Below are 14,028 nucleotides of genomic sequence, written 5' to 3' on the forward strand. Positions count from 1 at the left end.
TTTTTGAGTAATTTATTACTTTAGCTTATATAACTTATTTATTACTTTTAGCTTCAGATGCTGATGCCCAGTTTCCCCAGACATGGATGAAGCTTTGTCCTCAAGTAAAAAAATAATTAATTGAAAAAGCTTTTATTTTAGTCTGGGAAACTGGGCCTTCATGTCTATGGGTAGCATGTGAATCAATCATGATCATTTAGCTTATCAAAAGGTCAGCCTTAGAATACATCCTCTCAGTCCCATCATGCAAGGTACGTTTTGTAGACCCCTTCTGATGGTAGCATTTCTCCGTTCCATTCCGGAAGTCTCACAATGCTCAGGTCATAAGCTGCATCCGTCAGGCTGCACCAGGGTGTCAAAGTCTTTGACTGTTGGGAGTGTAAAGTACAGCAGTGTTTCGTATCGTGGCCGTATTTAATCGGAACCGCTAGAACCTATAAAACGGCTGCACTAAGGTCCGAGCCGTGTGTATGAGAGCCGCGACCAACGGCGACAAGCGAAGCGCCGTCACGTCCACCAGGAAGTGCTGAACCATCCCAAGGAGCAGGATGGCCAAAAGATAGCCAATGAAGAGCAGGCTGTGCCAACTGGCCCCGCCCAGTGCCTGGGGGCCTTTGGGGTGCAACAGACACAGGAAGCCCAGGATCAGGCTCTGGTTCACCAGCAGGGTGAAATACAGGTCAAAGGTGGAGACGCGGGAGCCGGGTCGCCGTAACTCCACCTCTGCAGCCTTGGCCATCCAGGCCAGAGACAGGCTGTGGAGGAGGAGGGCCAGAGGAGCGTACACACCCTCCAGGGGCTCCACCCTCGACAGGCCCAGCGACGCTGCAAGGAAGGAAGGGGGGGACGGTGGTTTAAAAACGGGACAATTCTGTACAGACGCGTTTTAACAAAACTTAAACCTTTGGAATCTCGGAATTCAGAACCCTGGCAACGACACAAACCTGTGATGGTGACGGAGGTGACGGTCACTACGGTGACCAGGCCCGTGACGTGGAGCGGCGGCGACCCTGCCAGTCCCAGGGCGTGGCACCAGCCCACGCTCAGCAGGGGCAGCAGCCTAATGGTCAGGGGGTACAGGCCCGAGTGGCTGCTCTCGGCCTGGGCCCACATGCTTAGCACGGCCTGGACACTGTCGCAGATGGAGGGCACCAGGAGCCTCTCGCCCAGAGACAGGGAGTAAGGCTTGAGGGGGACCAGGCCCAGGGTGTGGAGGAGCTGCAAGGCTAGCAGGCTCACCAACACCTTCAGGGGGGAGGACGACACGAGTCAAATAGAGGGCTGGGATGTTCTCGCCAGAGCAACAGTGATTCATTTTTTTGGGGTGTGCCAGAAAATCATTAGTGTGTTTCCAGACATCTCTACTCAAATACAATTCTCAGGAACCTTCCCAGAGCTGCTGACACTCCCTCATTATTACACACAGACCATAATAAAACCCATCGTGTCAGGGTAAAGCTGGTTGTACCTGGGCGAAGCAGAGTGGCGCAGCATATGGGTAGTGATACTGTGGTACGAAGATGTTAGCCACGAAGCAGCGCAGCTTGTCAGCCAGGATGTAGAGGACGGTCACCACCAGGATGGCGATGATGCCCAGGGCAGGGAGCAGGGGCTTCCCCACAGGACTGGAGGAGAACCGCCTGAGGGCTGAGACACACCTCCTCCACCTGGGACTGAGCAGGGGTCAGGAGATATCGTCAAACACTTATCAGGGACAGATATCCATAGGTGTGTCTCTCAATTTCACGTACGCCGTCGTCGGTTTGACTTTAACCACCATGGCAGTGAGCTCCCTTTTGGCTTTGGACTTTGGAATGTGTGTGTCTTTGTCTGCATTCCTACCAAGGACTGTCGTGTGGGATATGGTTAACCCTTGTGTTATCTTCGGGTCATTGTGACCCTTTAGTCATTGTGACCCCACCAAGTCTTGCGACAACTTTACCTCATACAAAAATAAAGTGAAGCATTTTCTTTTAACCGTCGGGCTGTCTTTCACCCCCCAGCGCGTTGGTTAAAAGAAAATGCTTCACTTTATTTTTGTATTGGGTAAAGTTGTTGCAGCACAAGGTTCAAGGTGGTCTCTTACCGTTCTGAGACGAGTGTGGTCCTGACCGTGTCCCAGGGGTCAGGCCCCCCTGTCCTGCTGCCTGGGGGAGGGGTCAGGAGGGGTGTGAGTTGGTCCATCACCCCCTCTAATGGAGGTCCTGGAGACATGAAGACACAAGTTCCTCGCTACTCCCTAAGCCAAGGGAACCAAACTTTTTCAGAATCAGAATGGTTTTATTTGCCATGTAAGTTTGCAAAAACAAAGAATTTACTGTGGCCGGAAGGTGCAAACAATAAACATATACGGATCCTCAATCAAAAAGAATAAAAGTACAGTAGTACTAACAATCCAAAAAATAAGACAATTTAAAATTTACATTATAAAATATAAATACAAATATAAGTGCAAATAGTGTGGCTATATAAGTGCAAATTGGGTGGCTTTCATTGGCTGGCTTTCATTGGCTGGCTTTCATTGGCTGGCTTTCAATGGCTGGCTTTCAATGGCGATGTTGTAAGCAATTGACAAACTCTGAAAAAAAAGAAACCTTTGTCCCTGATTGTAACATGTTAGTTTGTACGATGAGATCCTAGTTTGAATTGTTGTAAGATCTTCGGGTAATGGGGGCAAAAAAATACTGTACTGTCGACAAAAAGCTATATTATACTTTCACTATAATAGCCCGTCGAAACTAAAATCAATATTGAGCACTGCTTGGCATACTTATTTAACTGTGTGTGTTGCCAAAATACACATTTAAATTATGTAATAGTACTTTATATGTTGAGTAACAAACAGGTAGTCAATATTGATTTTAGTTTCGATGGGTTATTATAGTGAAAGTATAATATACCTTTTTGTCGACAGTACAGTATTTTTTGCCCCCATTACCTGAAGCTCTCACAACAATTCAAACTAGGATCTCATCGTACAAACTAACATGTTACAATCAGGGACAAAGGTTTCTTTTTTTTCAGAATTTGTCAATTGTTTACATACACAAAATAACAAATACCATGAATAACAGCAATAAAATAAAACTAAAAATCCAAACATGGCAAATTATAATACATGAATATTCAGACAACTAACAACATGTGTATGTTGTTTAATTGGTAAGGAAGACATACTTACAATATAGAGTTTGATGTCCAGACATGTTGATTTATTTTTATCTCAAATATTCATATTCCAAAGGCTCCTATTGTTTATTTGTTTATTTCATCCCTTGTCCATGCAATATCACAACATGAACCAACCGAATAGACTTCCAACTGAGAGAGAGAAGAGGCGAGGGGACCCAGGCAAGAAATCAATCCTGTTTTTCCAGAGAGAATGTCAGTTCTGTTCTTCTGTTCAGAACCTTGTGATTAAACGGACAGAGCAGCATGTCTGTCCCTCTCACACTGACCTGACCAAGCGTTCAGGAAGGCATTGACCAATCCTGGACTTTGTTCTGTGGCTGGCTATCTGCTGGAAGATTACAGAGCACAACACCCCAAGTTATCGCTCTGAGGATCCTGACTTTGTAACGTGACCTTTACTGTTCCGAGCTTTATTCTGATGTTCTGATCCGACTCTTTCGAATAACAAACGAATCAGGCATGAACTCTTGAATCTGGGATAATGTGTTGCATGTATATCATTGTTTGGCATACTGTCGTATGGTCTTTATTGAAAAAATTCACATACGTTTTCAATAAAAACCAAACACATAAAATAATACCTTTAACCAGAATCCTTCTTGTTATTAATGGGAATCTCTAAGTTCTGTTTAAGTGTCATGAATGAATGAATGAAAACCTTTATTGCCCCGAGGGGAATTTGTTCTGCACTGTGATTATCCAGCTGACATCTGCTTCTGACATTGAAGTCATCTAACCTCCTTTTTGGTGTCATGAGTTAACACACACACTCCCTCCCTCTAATGTCCTATGCCTGCCTTTTACAGCACTCTCTACGTCTGTGGGAAAGCATCTGTGGGATGCACACAAAGTAAACAGAAGTGTTTCATTAGAAGAGACCAGTGGCCTGTTCCATAAAGAGAGTTTACATAGTGAGCTGAGGCCTGTTCCATAAAGAGAGTTTACAGAGTGAGCAGGTCTCATGTTAGTTAATGTCCCTGACATAAGCCTGGCTTATTTGGTAAATTTGCTTTATGTAAAACAGGCCCCGGTTCTTTACTGTGTGAAATACAAACAAACAACACATAGGACAGGCCTATTTTGTATGCCAAGGTGACTTGCCTGGGTACTATAGCAACCAGCTGGTTCTTTATGGCTGTTCTGTTTTGAGAGGCTGTCATTATGCCTGGCTGTTGATTGATCAGCTATCATAAACCTGTATTCTTAGTATTGGGTCTACTCCAAGCTATAACTGCCAGCTCATAGATAGAAAGTTTATTGCCATGTTTTAATTTACAAATCAGCCGGTAACTAAAGCAGTGAAACTGCCCTGTTGATGTTTCTGTGTGTGTGTGTGTGTGTGTGGTTGTTGGTAACAGGCTGGTCTGAATGAGCAGCAGGGGGCGCTGATGCTGTGTTTAAAGTGGACAGCGTAAGGGACTGGTGATAAGGGAGGAGGATGATGAGAGGATAAGAAGGAAAACAGGATGATGAAGATGCCTGGTCAGACTAGGGAGGGGCAGCTGTGTCAAAGGTTCATGTGAAAGAGAGTGTGTGTGTGTGTTTGTTTCTGCGTGTGTGTGTGTGTGGGGGGGGGGCACGGCAGAGAGTGTGTGTGTGTTTGTTTCTGTGAGTGTGTGTGTGTGTACGGCACGGCACGGCCATCTCTCCATCTGCCTCTCCTGTCACATCCAGCTTCCCGGTGACGTTCTAGAGCACTTACCGCCACAGCGTCGTCAGGGCAACACGCTAAAATAAGGCCTGGTTGAAGGGGAATTGGGGGGAGGGGGGGTCGAGACAACCAAGTCCAGGGAGGCTGACTTGTCAACAGTTGTCTTTTCCACCTGATCTATCCAAACCGGACGAGAGGGAAATATGGTGGCAACGTAACCGAGTGTGGGTGAACTAGTCGAAACATTGGACCTGTTCTTTGGGAGAAGTATGATGCTCTGATGAGGGGAGGGTGGGGGCAGAGACTGCGCCTGCCAAATGTCTGGCACTGGGAAACATGGGCATAGTGTTGTCCAGGTGAGTTTGCTGAGACGCAACGCGCTCCGCAGTGTCGCCTTGTATAAAAGTAGCGTTCCAAACCTAGTCAGCAAAACAGCCTAGTCGTAGCCTGCTTCCCATTCATCAGTACTGTTCATGAAAATACTGTTGTGGTGTTGTCCTATGACTGATTGTGTGTTGTCTGTATTAGAGCGGTTAACAGTCGTTTAGGAGTCTCTACAGAACGCAGCAGCCGCAGCAGCAGCAGCTACAACAACTGTCAACCAGTAAACAGCGCTCCCTACAGGGAGGTGAACGGTACTGGCAAGAAACAACCAAAGTGCCACTCTCTCACTCCAACACAAAGTCACACACAAGGTGAGCACACCCATATCGCGTGACTTTCAACTCTCTCTAGATTTACTCTCTCTACATCTTAATGTGCTCACTAACATCCCTGACCAGAGGTGAGTGAGCCGTCGTGCGGGGAGGAGCCAGAGGTGGAGGAGCTGTTGGTCCCGGCCATGCCTGAGAGAACCAGGGTGGAGCGGGGCTACGTCACCCCTCTGCAGGTCTACAACCTGCTGAACGCAGAGGCGGGCCAGCCCGCGCTGCACGACCCCAACTACATCCTCATCCTGGACTGTCGCAGCGCTGACAGGTGCACAAGCGCCCGCAAACACACACATCAGCAAACTCTGCCGTGCGTGTTTCACTAAACAGTCAATGATTGATTTCAGATGTCATATCTTTTGTTTATTGTGTGTGTGTGTGTCAGGTACAAGCAGAGTCACCTTGTGACAGCCCGTGCCAGTGTAACGGTCATCCACCCAGAGCTGGGATGTCTGATCAGCTGTGTCCAGCTGCAGGAGTTCTCCATCATCCTGCTGTACGCGGAGGACGGGCACAGTCCAGGTGACGCACACACACACACACACACTCATCTGCACACACACCAAACACACACTCACGCTCACCTGCACACTCACTCACCTGCACACTTACTCACACACACACTGTAAAACAACAACCCAGGTTGTGTTCCTCTTGTGAAGGCCTGTCTGACAGCCTGTGTGTGTGTGTGTGTGTCAGTGGGCAGCGCCGAGGCCAGGGTGGACTCCCCGGTCCTGCAGCACTGCTTCTTCCAGATCAGCGGCCTGGGCATGGACCCTGTCATCCTCATGGGAGGCTTCTCAGCCTTCCACACCCTCTACCCCTTCCTCTGCACCCCCCGCATGGTCCTCCTGCAGCCCGAGAGGCACTCCCTCACCATCTACCCCTCCGAGATCCTGGAGGGGGCGCTGTACCAGGGCTCTGCTGCTCAGGCCTCCAACTACCGCATCATCAAGAACCTCCACGTGACCCACGTGGTCAACGCCACGGCCGACTGCCCCGACGCCTTCCCCGGCATCCTGTCGTACCTGAAGCTGCCGCTCAGCGACGACGCCCAGCAGGACCTGGTGGAGGCTCTCCCCCGGGCCACGGGCTTCATCTCCGGGGCGCTGCGCGGCCAGCCGACCGGCCGGGTGCTGGTGCACTGCAGCATGGGGCGGAGCCGCAGCTCTGCGCTCACGCTGGCCTTCCTCATGCAGCTCCGGCGCTGGTCGCTCCTCCACGCCGTGCGCTGGCTGAAGGAGAGGCGGGCATGCACGGCGCCCAACGTGAACTTCCTGCGGCAGCTCCTGACCTATGAGGAGAGTCTGTTCGGTCAGAGGCTCACCTCGCTGGACGATATACGGCTGTGATTGAAACGTGGATCCGTTTTTTGGGGGGGGTAACACAAAACGAGAGATGGGTGCTTTGCTGAACACTGGGGGAGAAGGTACTAGAAGGTTGAATTTGAAGAGAGATGCTTCCTGTAGACCAGTGTTGACTCAGTAGTCGTGGATGAGTGTCACACCCAACTGTGAAGGGAACGATGGAGGGTGGCCCTTTCAAAGACTTTGTGGGAGTACAGAAGGTCACCAGAAGGGCCCTTTGGATTAGCTCCAGTATTATGCCTGTGTATTCTGAGTTTACAAGGGTCGATGTCCTCTTTACCCCACATGCTTATCACTCTCTCACACAAGTATACATTTTCTATCTACAGATGTAGACGTGTGTAATCATCATTGATCATTATACTTTAGTTTGGAACAACTGTACACCCTTGAAAAGAAATAAAGAATATGTATTTGTAAACGGTTCTAGCCTTTTCTTTTGCTTTTACGTTATAAAGTGGTGTTTTGTTATTGTTACAGACCAAGTGTGCTATGATATTGTCATGTGCTTGATTACTTCCCCCTGGTTTCAGAATTGATGCAGCAGAATTGATTGTGGCCGCAGATAGAAGCGTTCACTGAGCTTGTGAGAAGATGTGGTGCTGGTGGTGTTTCTGTTTGGCTGGTAGGTGGCATGTAACTCGAGATGGCTATCTCTTCGTTGTGTCACGGTGAATGACCTATCCTGCTATTTTGGCTTCCTGCCTCGGCAACAACAGCTAATGACAGATTGCAAACACACAGTGACCGACCTAATGTCATGGAAATGTGTAAATGATTGCACCCGATTGATTTGTTTCCCAGGTGACAGATTGTTGTCATTGGGGCTTAACTCTTCAGAAGTGACTTTATTTTTAAATTTGTATAAAGCCGTTAGCTTGCAGCAGAGGGCTTGTCTATACCTGTTCTCTGACTCAGTAGAAAGGTCAGAGGTATAGATTGGACTATCTGAGCCTGGAGGCACGCTAGCTGCAGTGTGTAGATCCTGTCAAGTGTGACCTGTTCTTTGGCAGTGAATTTGGATGATAATTTTCCTGCTTGGCACTGGTTCAATGACCCTCCTTTTTCATACCTTTGCAAACATATCTTTGAGACAACATTCAAAACTGAATTCCTTTGCCTGTTGATGGCTGGTCTTCTCTCTTTAACTTGGTTTTCCACAGACGTTAATTGCCTGTATCTTTTCAGTTCCAAGTATTAATTTATCAACACATTTTTATTATTATTCATTATTCTGAACCCCCTTGCCAGGCATAATTCACACTCAGTGTTGAGTTGCACAGGTAGCTTTATATCACAGTATCTGGATATCTTGTGAATGGTTGTTTGTGTTTGAGTTCAGAGTGACTGCAGTATTTACATAACTTGGACACTGCCTTGGAGAGACCCAGCCTGCTATTAGACAGAGATAGCTACCGCTCCTGGCTTGGATGCCAGATTCATCAGCTTGTGCACTGACACAGACAGCAGCGCTGGAGAGAGATTAGGAGCTCCCAGCAACCACAGTCACTGATGGAGCTGAGATGTTCCTGGTGTGTTCTGGTTCTGAGTAGCCTCTTCCAGACTCTCTCAGCCCACGAGGACTTCTTCACGTCCATAGGTAGGAGCCCCCTCCTCCTTCCCATCATCCCTCTGTTCTTCTTCTGGGATATTTTCTCCTCGCTATTATTCTCTAGCATTATTTCTGAGTGCTTGGTCTGTAATCTTGAAGTAGCTCAATGCAGCCTTCTGTAAACCTTCCCAAACTGTTTCTGAAAATAATTAATATTTATGTTTTTCTATCTTTTTGCAGGCCACATGACCGATCTCTTGTACACTGAAAAGGACCTGGTCACCTCATTGAAGGACTACATTAGAGCAGAGGAGAACAAGTTGGAGCAGGTCAAACAGTGAGTATCTTCTGTCTGAAACTTCTCCATGTTTTCTACTCTGTCTCATTTCCCTCTTTATTTGTAACTCTGTCTCATTTTACTCACTCTCACTTCCCTCAATCTCTCTCTCTCTTCCTTCCTTTCCTCTCCTCCCCTCTCTCTCTCTCTCTCTCTCTCTCTCTCTCTCTCTCTCTTCCTCTCCTCCCATCTCTCTCTCTCTCTTCCTCTCCTCCCCTCTCTTCCTCTCCTCCCCTCTCTATCTCTCTTCCTCTCCTCCCCTCTCCCCCCCCCCCCTAGTTGGGCAGAGAAGCTGGACTCTCTGACCACCATGGCCACCCTGGACCCCGAGGGCTTCCTGGGGCACCCGGTCAACGCCTTCAAGCTGATGAAGAGACTGAACACTGAGTGGGGCGACCTGGAGAACCTGGTGCTCCAGGACACATCGGACGGTAACACGGCTCTGCATCGTACAAAACATGGCTGCTTTAGAACAAATCCTAATATTTACATTTTAGTCATTTAGCAGATGCTCTTATCCTGAGCGACTTACAGTAAGTACAGGGACATTCCCCCCGAGGCAAGTAGGGCACTGTATACTTACTGTTGCACCTACTGTCAATGTGTCTGTACTAGTTAGTACTGGACTGGTTGTATATACTAAATACATTTTGATGGGATATGAAGTGTAGTGTATTTCAATCTCTGTCTTGCTTTCTCCCACTTCCTTTCTCTTTTCATTCTCTCCCTGCCTCCCTGTTCCACCTCTACCCCCCTCCACCTCCTCCTCTCTTCCTCCAGGGTTCATCTCTAATCTGACCCTCCAGAGACAACACTTCCCCACAGACGAGGACCAGACCGGGGCTGCCAAAGCCCTGCTCAGACTGCAGGACACCTACAGGCTTGACGCCAACACCATCTCCACTGGAGACCTGCCTGGTGAGTGAGGGGTAAGGGGAGGGCTTTATAAACAATCACACAGGCATGTGACTAAGCTCAACTCAGAGAATCTCTCATATCTCTCTCTCTCTCTTTGTCATTCTGCTTTTATGCCCCCTCGTTTTCTCTCTCTTTCTCTCTCTCTCTCTCTCCCTCCCTCTCTCTCTCTCTCTCCCATTCTCCCTCTCTCGTCCTCCCTCCCTCTCTCACTCCCTCTGTCCCTCTCTCGTCCTCCCTCCCTCTCCTCCCCCAGGCGTGACCTATAAGAGCCCCATGACAGTGGAGGACTGCTTCGAGTTGGGGGAGATTGCCTACAAAGAGGTGGACTACTACCACACTGAGTTATGGATGGTTCAGGCCCTCAAACAGCTGGACCAGGGCGAGGAGTCTCCCATAGACAAAGTCCTAGTGCTGGACTATCTCAGCTACTCTGTCTACCAGCAGGGGGAGCTGGAGAGAGGTCTGGAGTTCAGCAAGAGACTGCTTTCTCTTGGTGAGAACCTGTAGCTTTATTCCAGTGGTGCAGACAATTAACAATGCTCTTGTTGTGTTTTCCAACTTTGTTGTTCCACAAGATTTGGAGCGTTGCAGTATTTTTTTCTTGTCAATTTAACTCATCCCAAATTCAGGTCGTGTTTACTGAAGCTGTTCTGAGCTTGAGGCTTTTGCAGCAAACCAAACAAGTCACTAAACATGTCACACATTTGTACTTGATGTGTGTAGATTGTTGATTCCAGTATGGCTTGTTTACACCAGACCCAGAGCATCTGAGCGCCAACGACGAAGTGGACTACTTTGAGTTCCAGCTGGAGAAACAGAGGGAGGAATCCGCTGACGAGTCCCCGAAACAGGGAAGGGACGAGACTGAAGGAGCCCTCAGGAAGAAGCGCTTCAGAGAGCATCTCCCTGAGTTGAAGACGTTCAATAAACTGTGTCGAGGGGAGGGCATCAGAATGGTAGAAGACACACACATACACACATGCACGCAAACACACACACAACTTTAAATGCATACTCACGCAAACACACACACAAACACGTATGTACACACAAACACGTATGTATGTGTGTACACGTATGTACACACATACACACACACTCACATAGGTACACACTCACTGTCTTCATTCCCTTTCTCTCATAACATTATATCAATTATACTATCAGATATTATATTATCTAACTTGATACAGTATATATTTCTCAGTCTAACCTTCTGCATTAGCTCATGTTTTCCAACTCTGCCTCTCCCATCTCTCTTCAGACACCCCGTAGGCAAAGCCGCCTGTTCTGCCGTTACTACGACAACCACCGTAACCCCCGGTACCTTCTCGGCCCGGTGAAGCAGGAGGACGAGTGGGACCGCCCCTACATCGTCCGTTACCATGACATCATCTCCCACAGTGAGATCGAGAAGGTCAAGGAGCTTGCCAAGCCCAGGGTGAGTACTTCGCCCGTTTGTGTGTGTGTGTGTGTGTGTGTGTGTGGTTGCTCGTGGGTTTATATTGCACTGAAGCCGTGTTTATTTTCACACAGATACATGATATATTACTATATCTGTCCTCACTGGAGGTTTTCTATAATATGACATTCCTTATAGTCTAGTTCAGTGAGTTTAGTAATGTGTGATTTAGGATAGAAATCAGTAGAGGCTTGTCTCTTAGTGTGCACTTGTTTCGTAGCGGGTGTATGGGTGGGGGCAGGGTGTCTGGGTGGGTTCACTAGGGGGTGTTAAACCTCTCCCTGGCTCAACAGCTAAGCAGGTCCCTCATCTCCAACCCCATCACTGATGAAACAGAGACGGCCCCCTACCGCATCAGCAAGAGGTAAGGAAGGCCTGGCCGGGGGTCAGAGGGATGAGGCTCACTCCCTCTCTCCCTCTTCTCACCCCAGCTGCAACCCTTCTCCCTGCAGCCAGCCCCTTGACCTCCGTCACCAGCCAGCCACCCTTCCTCTGACACAGCCTTCCAACTCCTGAGCAGAAACAGAACTCTCCTGTGCTCCCTGGTAGAGCCAGGTTCTAAATCAAACCACAGTAAGACCTTCTCCGACTCTCCTGAGATGATAGAGGAGAGAGGAGGACTTATCTGTGCTTGAGAAAAGAGCGCTGATTCTGGTTTGGACTAGGTTTCTCTCAGGAGTTGCTGCCCTGCGATCGATGTTTAACCAGAGGGACAGAGAAGGAGAAACAGTAGGGGTGTTTCACTTTTTCTGAAGAGGAACGGTAGCTTGTAGTAGTGGCTAGTTGTTGATAACATAGTAGCTGCTTTTAGCCGGGCTAGGATGTGACAGAGGCAGTCTTGTTCACCAGACTGCCAATCGGTCATAGTTTGGTTTTGATTTCTCTAGTATTTTATGACTTGGCTTTCTTTACACCTCCACTTACTAGGACTTAATTGCATGGATAAGGTCTAAAGTGCACTATCTCAGTAGTGGCTGGCTGGCTGCATGATTTTCCACCCTCTCCGCACCTTCTAGTCACATTTAATAAACAGACTTTGCTGCCCTCTGGTGGCCATGCATACACATTGTTCTGACCTGTTTACCTCCCTCCACTGTTTCCCTCATGGCTCCCTCCCTTGCCTTAGTGCTTGGCTGACTGGGTATGAACACCCAGTGGTGGACAAGATCAACCAGAGGATTGAAGACCTCACAGGTCTGGAGATGGACACTGCTGAGGAGCTGCAGGTGTGTATGCTTGTGGACGTGTGTGTTTATGCAGAGTGAGTCAGTGAGACTTAAGTATTAACTTCAACATCTTTAAGGACTTTAATATTAACCGTAATTCACTGTTTCCACCAGGTTGTAAATTACGGTGTGGCAGGGCAGTACGAGCCTCACTTTGACTTTGGGAGAGTGAGTGTCTCTGTTAGGCGTGTTGAGGAGAAAATCTGAGCTAATTGAGGCTGCTGTCAGTACTGGGACATGGTGATAATCTGTTGTGTATCTGTCTGTAGAAAGATGAGCCTGATAAATTCAAAGAGCTGGGCACAGGCAACCGCATAGCAACCTGGCTCTTCTATGTAAGTGCTATCAGAGTGAGATTCATTCTGGAAAGTGTGGAGGTGGTGAGTGACTTTATTTTGCATTGCAGATGACTGATGTTGCTGCTGGAGGTGCTACAGTATTTCCTGATGTAGGGGCTGCTGTTTGGCCCAAAAAGGTAATCACAGAATATTTGAAGCTTAGGTACTAATGCCCTTTGATGGCAAACATTTGTACGTTTACATTTAGAGACACAGACACACTCATAGACACACATAGACACAGTCACAGACACAGAGATTCCAGCCTTTATGTCTGTGCTGGAGAGCTCATGTGTGCTGTGTGTGTTGCAGGGTACAGCAGTGTTCTGGTATAACCTGTTCCGCAGTGGGGAGGGAGACTACAGCACATTACATGCTGCCTGTCCTGTACTAGTGGGCAGCAAGTGGGGTGAGTCTCTCTCAGTGGCTGAATCACTTGATTGACTCAATGACTAATTGAAAAGGTTCCAGGGTATAATTGAATGCACTGTATAATATCAACATGTGTTTTCCCCTCTGAATCCCAGTATCGAACAAATGGATCCATGAAAGAGGACAGGAGTTCAGACGTCCATGTGGTCTGGTAGAGACCGAATGATGAAGGGGACCACCACCCCCCCCCACACCACCACACACACACGCACACACACACAACACTCACACTGTGTTTTCTATCAAAGTCAAACACATTTGCTGCAGTCTGTCATTTACCCTGTACAACGTCATTACTGTGGAACCAGTGCATGTACATTTTGGGGGAAAGAGTTTTCCAACTGAATGGAGGGTTGTAGAGGGTCTATGAGGGAATTGTGAGTCCATTCATAAGACTGCTGTGGCTGGAAGGGGGTTTCAGGACAGGAGCTAACTTCTTCATATACAGTGACACAAGAATTACACATTTTCAGAAATGTACTGCTGTGAAGAATTATAGCAAGTCCGCAACTAACTGGCATTTTAGTCTGTGTTTGCTTTTACGATGTACACAAACCCTCTACTGTAGCACTTGCACTCTTAACTCCTCCCCGTTTCTTCATTGAGCAGGAATTCTCCCCCTGCTGAACACTAGGAAGCAGAGAAGCTTCTGGAATGTGAGAGGACCTCAACGCCAATCTCCCACTAAAGGGGGAAATGTAGGTTATTATTGAGTACACTGGGCATCTGCATGCTCTTGACTGTGAAGAAGTTACATCCGTTGTACATTTACAATTGTAAAACGTGCAGGACAATTCCGTTGTGTGGCCCGTTGATGCCCATATAGCGTGTTTCCCATCTAAA

General features: G+C 47.9%; 3 protein-coding genes across 4 annotated transcripts; 2 read left to right on the forward strand and 1 right to left on the reverse strand.

Annotated features, from left to right (window-relative positions):
* Positions 1–427: 427 nt before the first annotated feature.
* On the reverse strand, positions 428–3,674 carry si:ch211-248a14.8 (solute carrier family 35 member D3). Its single transcript, XM_047029462.1, has 5 exons — positions 3,182–3,674; positions 2,087–2,239; positions 1,469–1,673; positions 945–1,245; positions 428–825 (listed from the first exon to the last, which is right to left on the reverse strand). The coding sequence occupies exons 2-5, from the start codon at positions 2,212–2,214 to the stop codon at positions 428–430; spliced, it is 1,032 nt and encodes a 343-aa protein (XP_046885418.1). The 5' UTR covers positions 2,215–2,239; positions 3,182–3,674.
* A 1,413-nt stretch (positions 3,675–5,087) lies between these two features.
* LOC124474023 (dual specificity protein phosphatase 26-like) lies at positions 5,088–7,197 on the forward strand. Its single transcript, XM_047029867.1, has 4 exons — positions 5,088–5,538; positions 5,626–5,821; positions 5,939–6,075; positions 6,253–7,197. The coding sequence occupies exons 2-4, from the start codon at positions 5,685–5,687 to the stop codon at positions 6,903–6,905; spliced, it is 927 nt and encodes a 308-aa protein (XP_046885823.1). The 5' UTR covers positions 5,088–5,538; positions 5,626–5,684; the 3' UTR covers positions 6,906–7,197.
* An 851-nt stretch (positions 7,198–8,048) lies between these two features.
* LOC124473346 (prolyl 4-hydroxylase subunit alpha-1-like) lies at positions 8,049–13,882 on the forward strand. Of its 2 annotated transcripts, XM_047028662.1 has the most exons (15): positions 8,049–8,520; positions 8,713–8,809; positions 9,089–9,240; positions 9,590–9,727; positions 9,981–10,220; positions 10,484–10,683; positions 10,992–11,168; positions 11,483–11,553; positions 12,316–12,415; positions 12,530–12,583; positions 12,685–12,750; positions 12,822–12,890; positions 13,066–13,162; positions 13,281–13,336; positions 13,795–13,882. In XM_047028662.1, the coding sequence occupies exons 1-15, from the start codon at positions 8,433–8,435 to the stop codon at positions 13,810–13,812; spliced, it is 1,623 nt and encodes a 540-aa protein (XP_046884618.1). In that variant the 5' UTR covers positions 8,049–8,432; the 3' UTR covers positions 13,813–13,882. The 2 variants fall into 2 exon arrangements, with proteins under 2 accessions (XP_046884618.1, XP_046884619.1); XM_047028663.1 differs by lacking the exon at positions 13,795–13,882 and having other exon boundaries at positions 13,281–13,638.
* The last annotated feature ends 146 nt before the right edge of the window (positions 13,883–14,028 follow it).

This window comes from Hypomesus transpacificus, chromosome 11 (genome assembly GCF_021917145.1).
Source record: "Hypomesus transpacificus isolate Combined female chromosome 11, fHypTra1, whole genome shotgun sequence".
NCBI classification, from domain to species: Eukaryota; Metazoa; Chordata; class Actinopteri; order Osmeriformes; family Osmeridae; genus Hypomesus; species Hypomesus transpacificus.

Coding starts and splice junctions, on each gene's coding strand:
- LOC124474023 (XM_047029867.1), top strand. CDS start 5,685: ATGCCTGAGAGAACCAGGGTGGAGCGGGGCTACGTCACCCCTCTGCAG. Junction 5,822..5,938: donor GACTGTCGCAGCGCTGACAG/GTGCACAAGCGC, acceptor TGTGTGTGTCAG/GTACAAGCAGAGTCACCTTG. Junction 6,076..6,252: donor GGAGGACGGGCACAGTCCAG/GTGACGCACACA, acceptor TGTGTGTGTCAG/TGGGCAGCGCCGAGGCCAGG.
- si:ch211-248a14.8 (XM_047029462.1), bottom strand. CDS start 2,214: ATGTCTCCAGGACCTCCATTAGAGGGGGTGATGGACCAACTCACACCC. Junction 1,674..2,086: donor ACCACACTCGTCTCAGAACG/GTAAGAGACCAC, acceptor ACCCCTGCTCAG/TCCCAGGTGGAGGAGGTGTG. Junction 826..944: donor CACCTCCGTCACCATCACAG/GTTTGTGTCGTT, acceptor CCTTCCTTGCAG/CGTCGCTGGGCCTGTCGAGG.
- LOC124473346 (XM_047028662.1), top strand. CDS start 8,433: ATGGAGCTGAGATGTTCCTGGTGTGTTCTGGTTCTGAGTAGCCTCTTC. Junction 9,728..9,980: donor CTCCACTGGAGACCTGCCTG/GTGAGTGAGGGG, acceptor CTCCTCCCCCAG/GCGTGACCTATAAGAGCCCC. Junction 10,684..10,991: donor GAGGGGAGGGCATCAGAATG/GTAGAAGACACA, acceptor ATCTCTCTTCAG/ACACCCCGTAGGCAAAGCCG.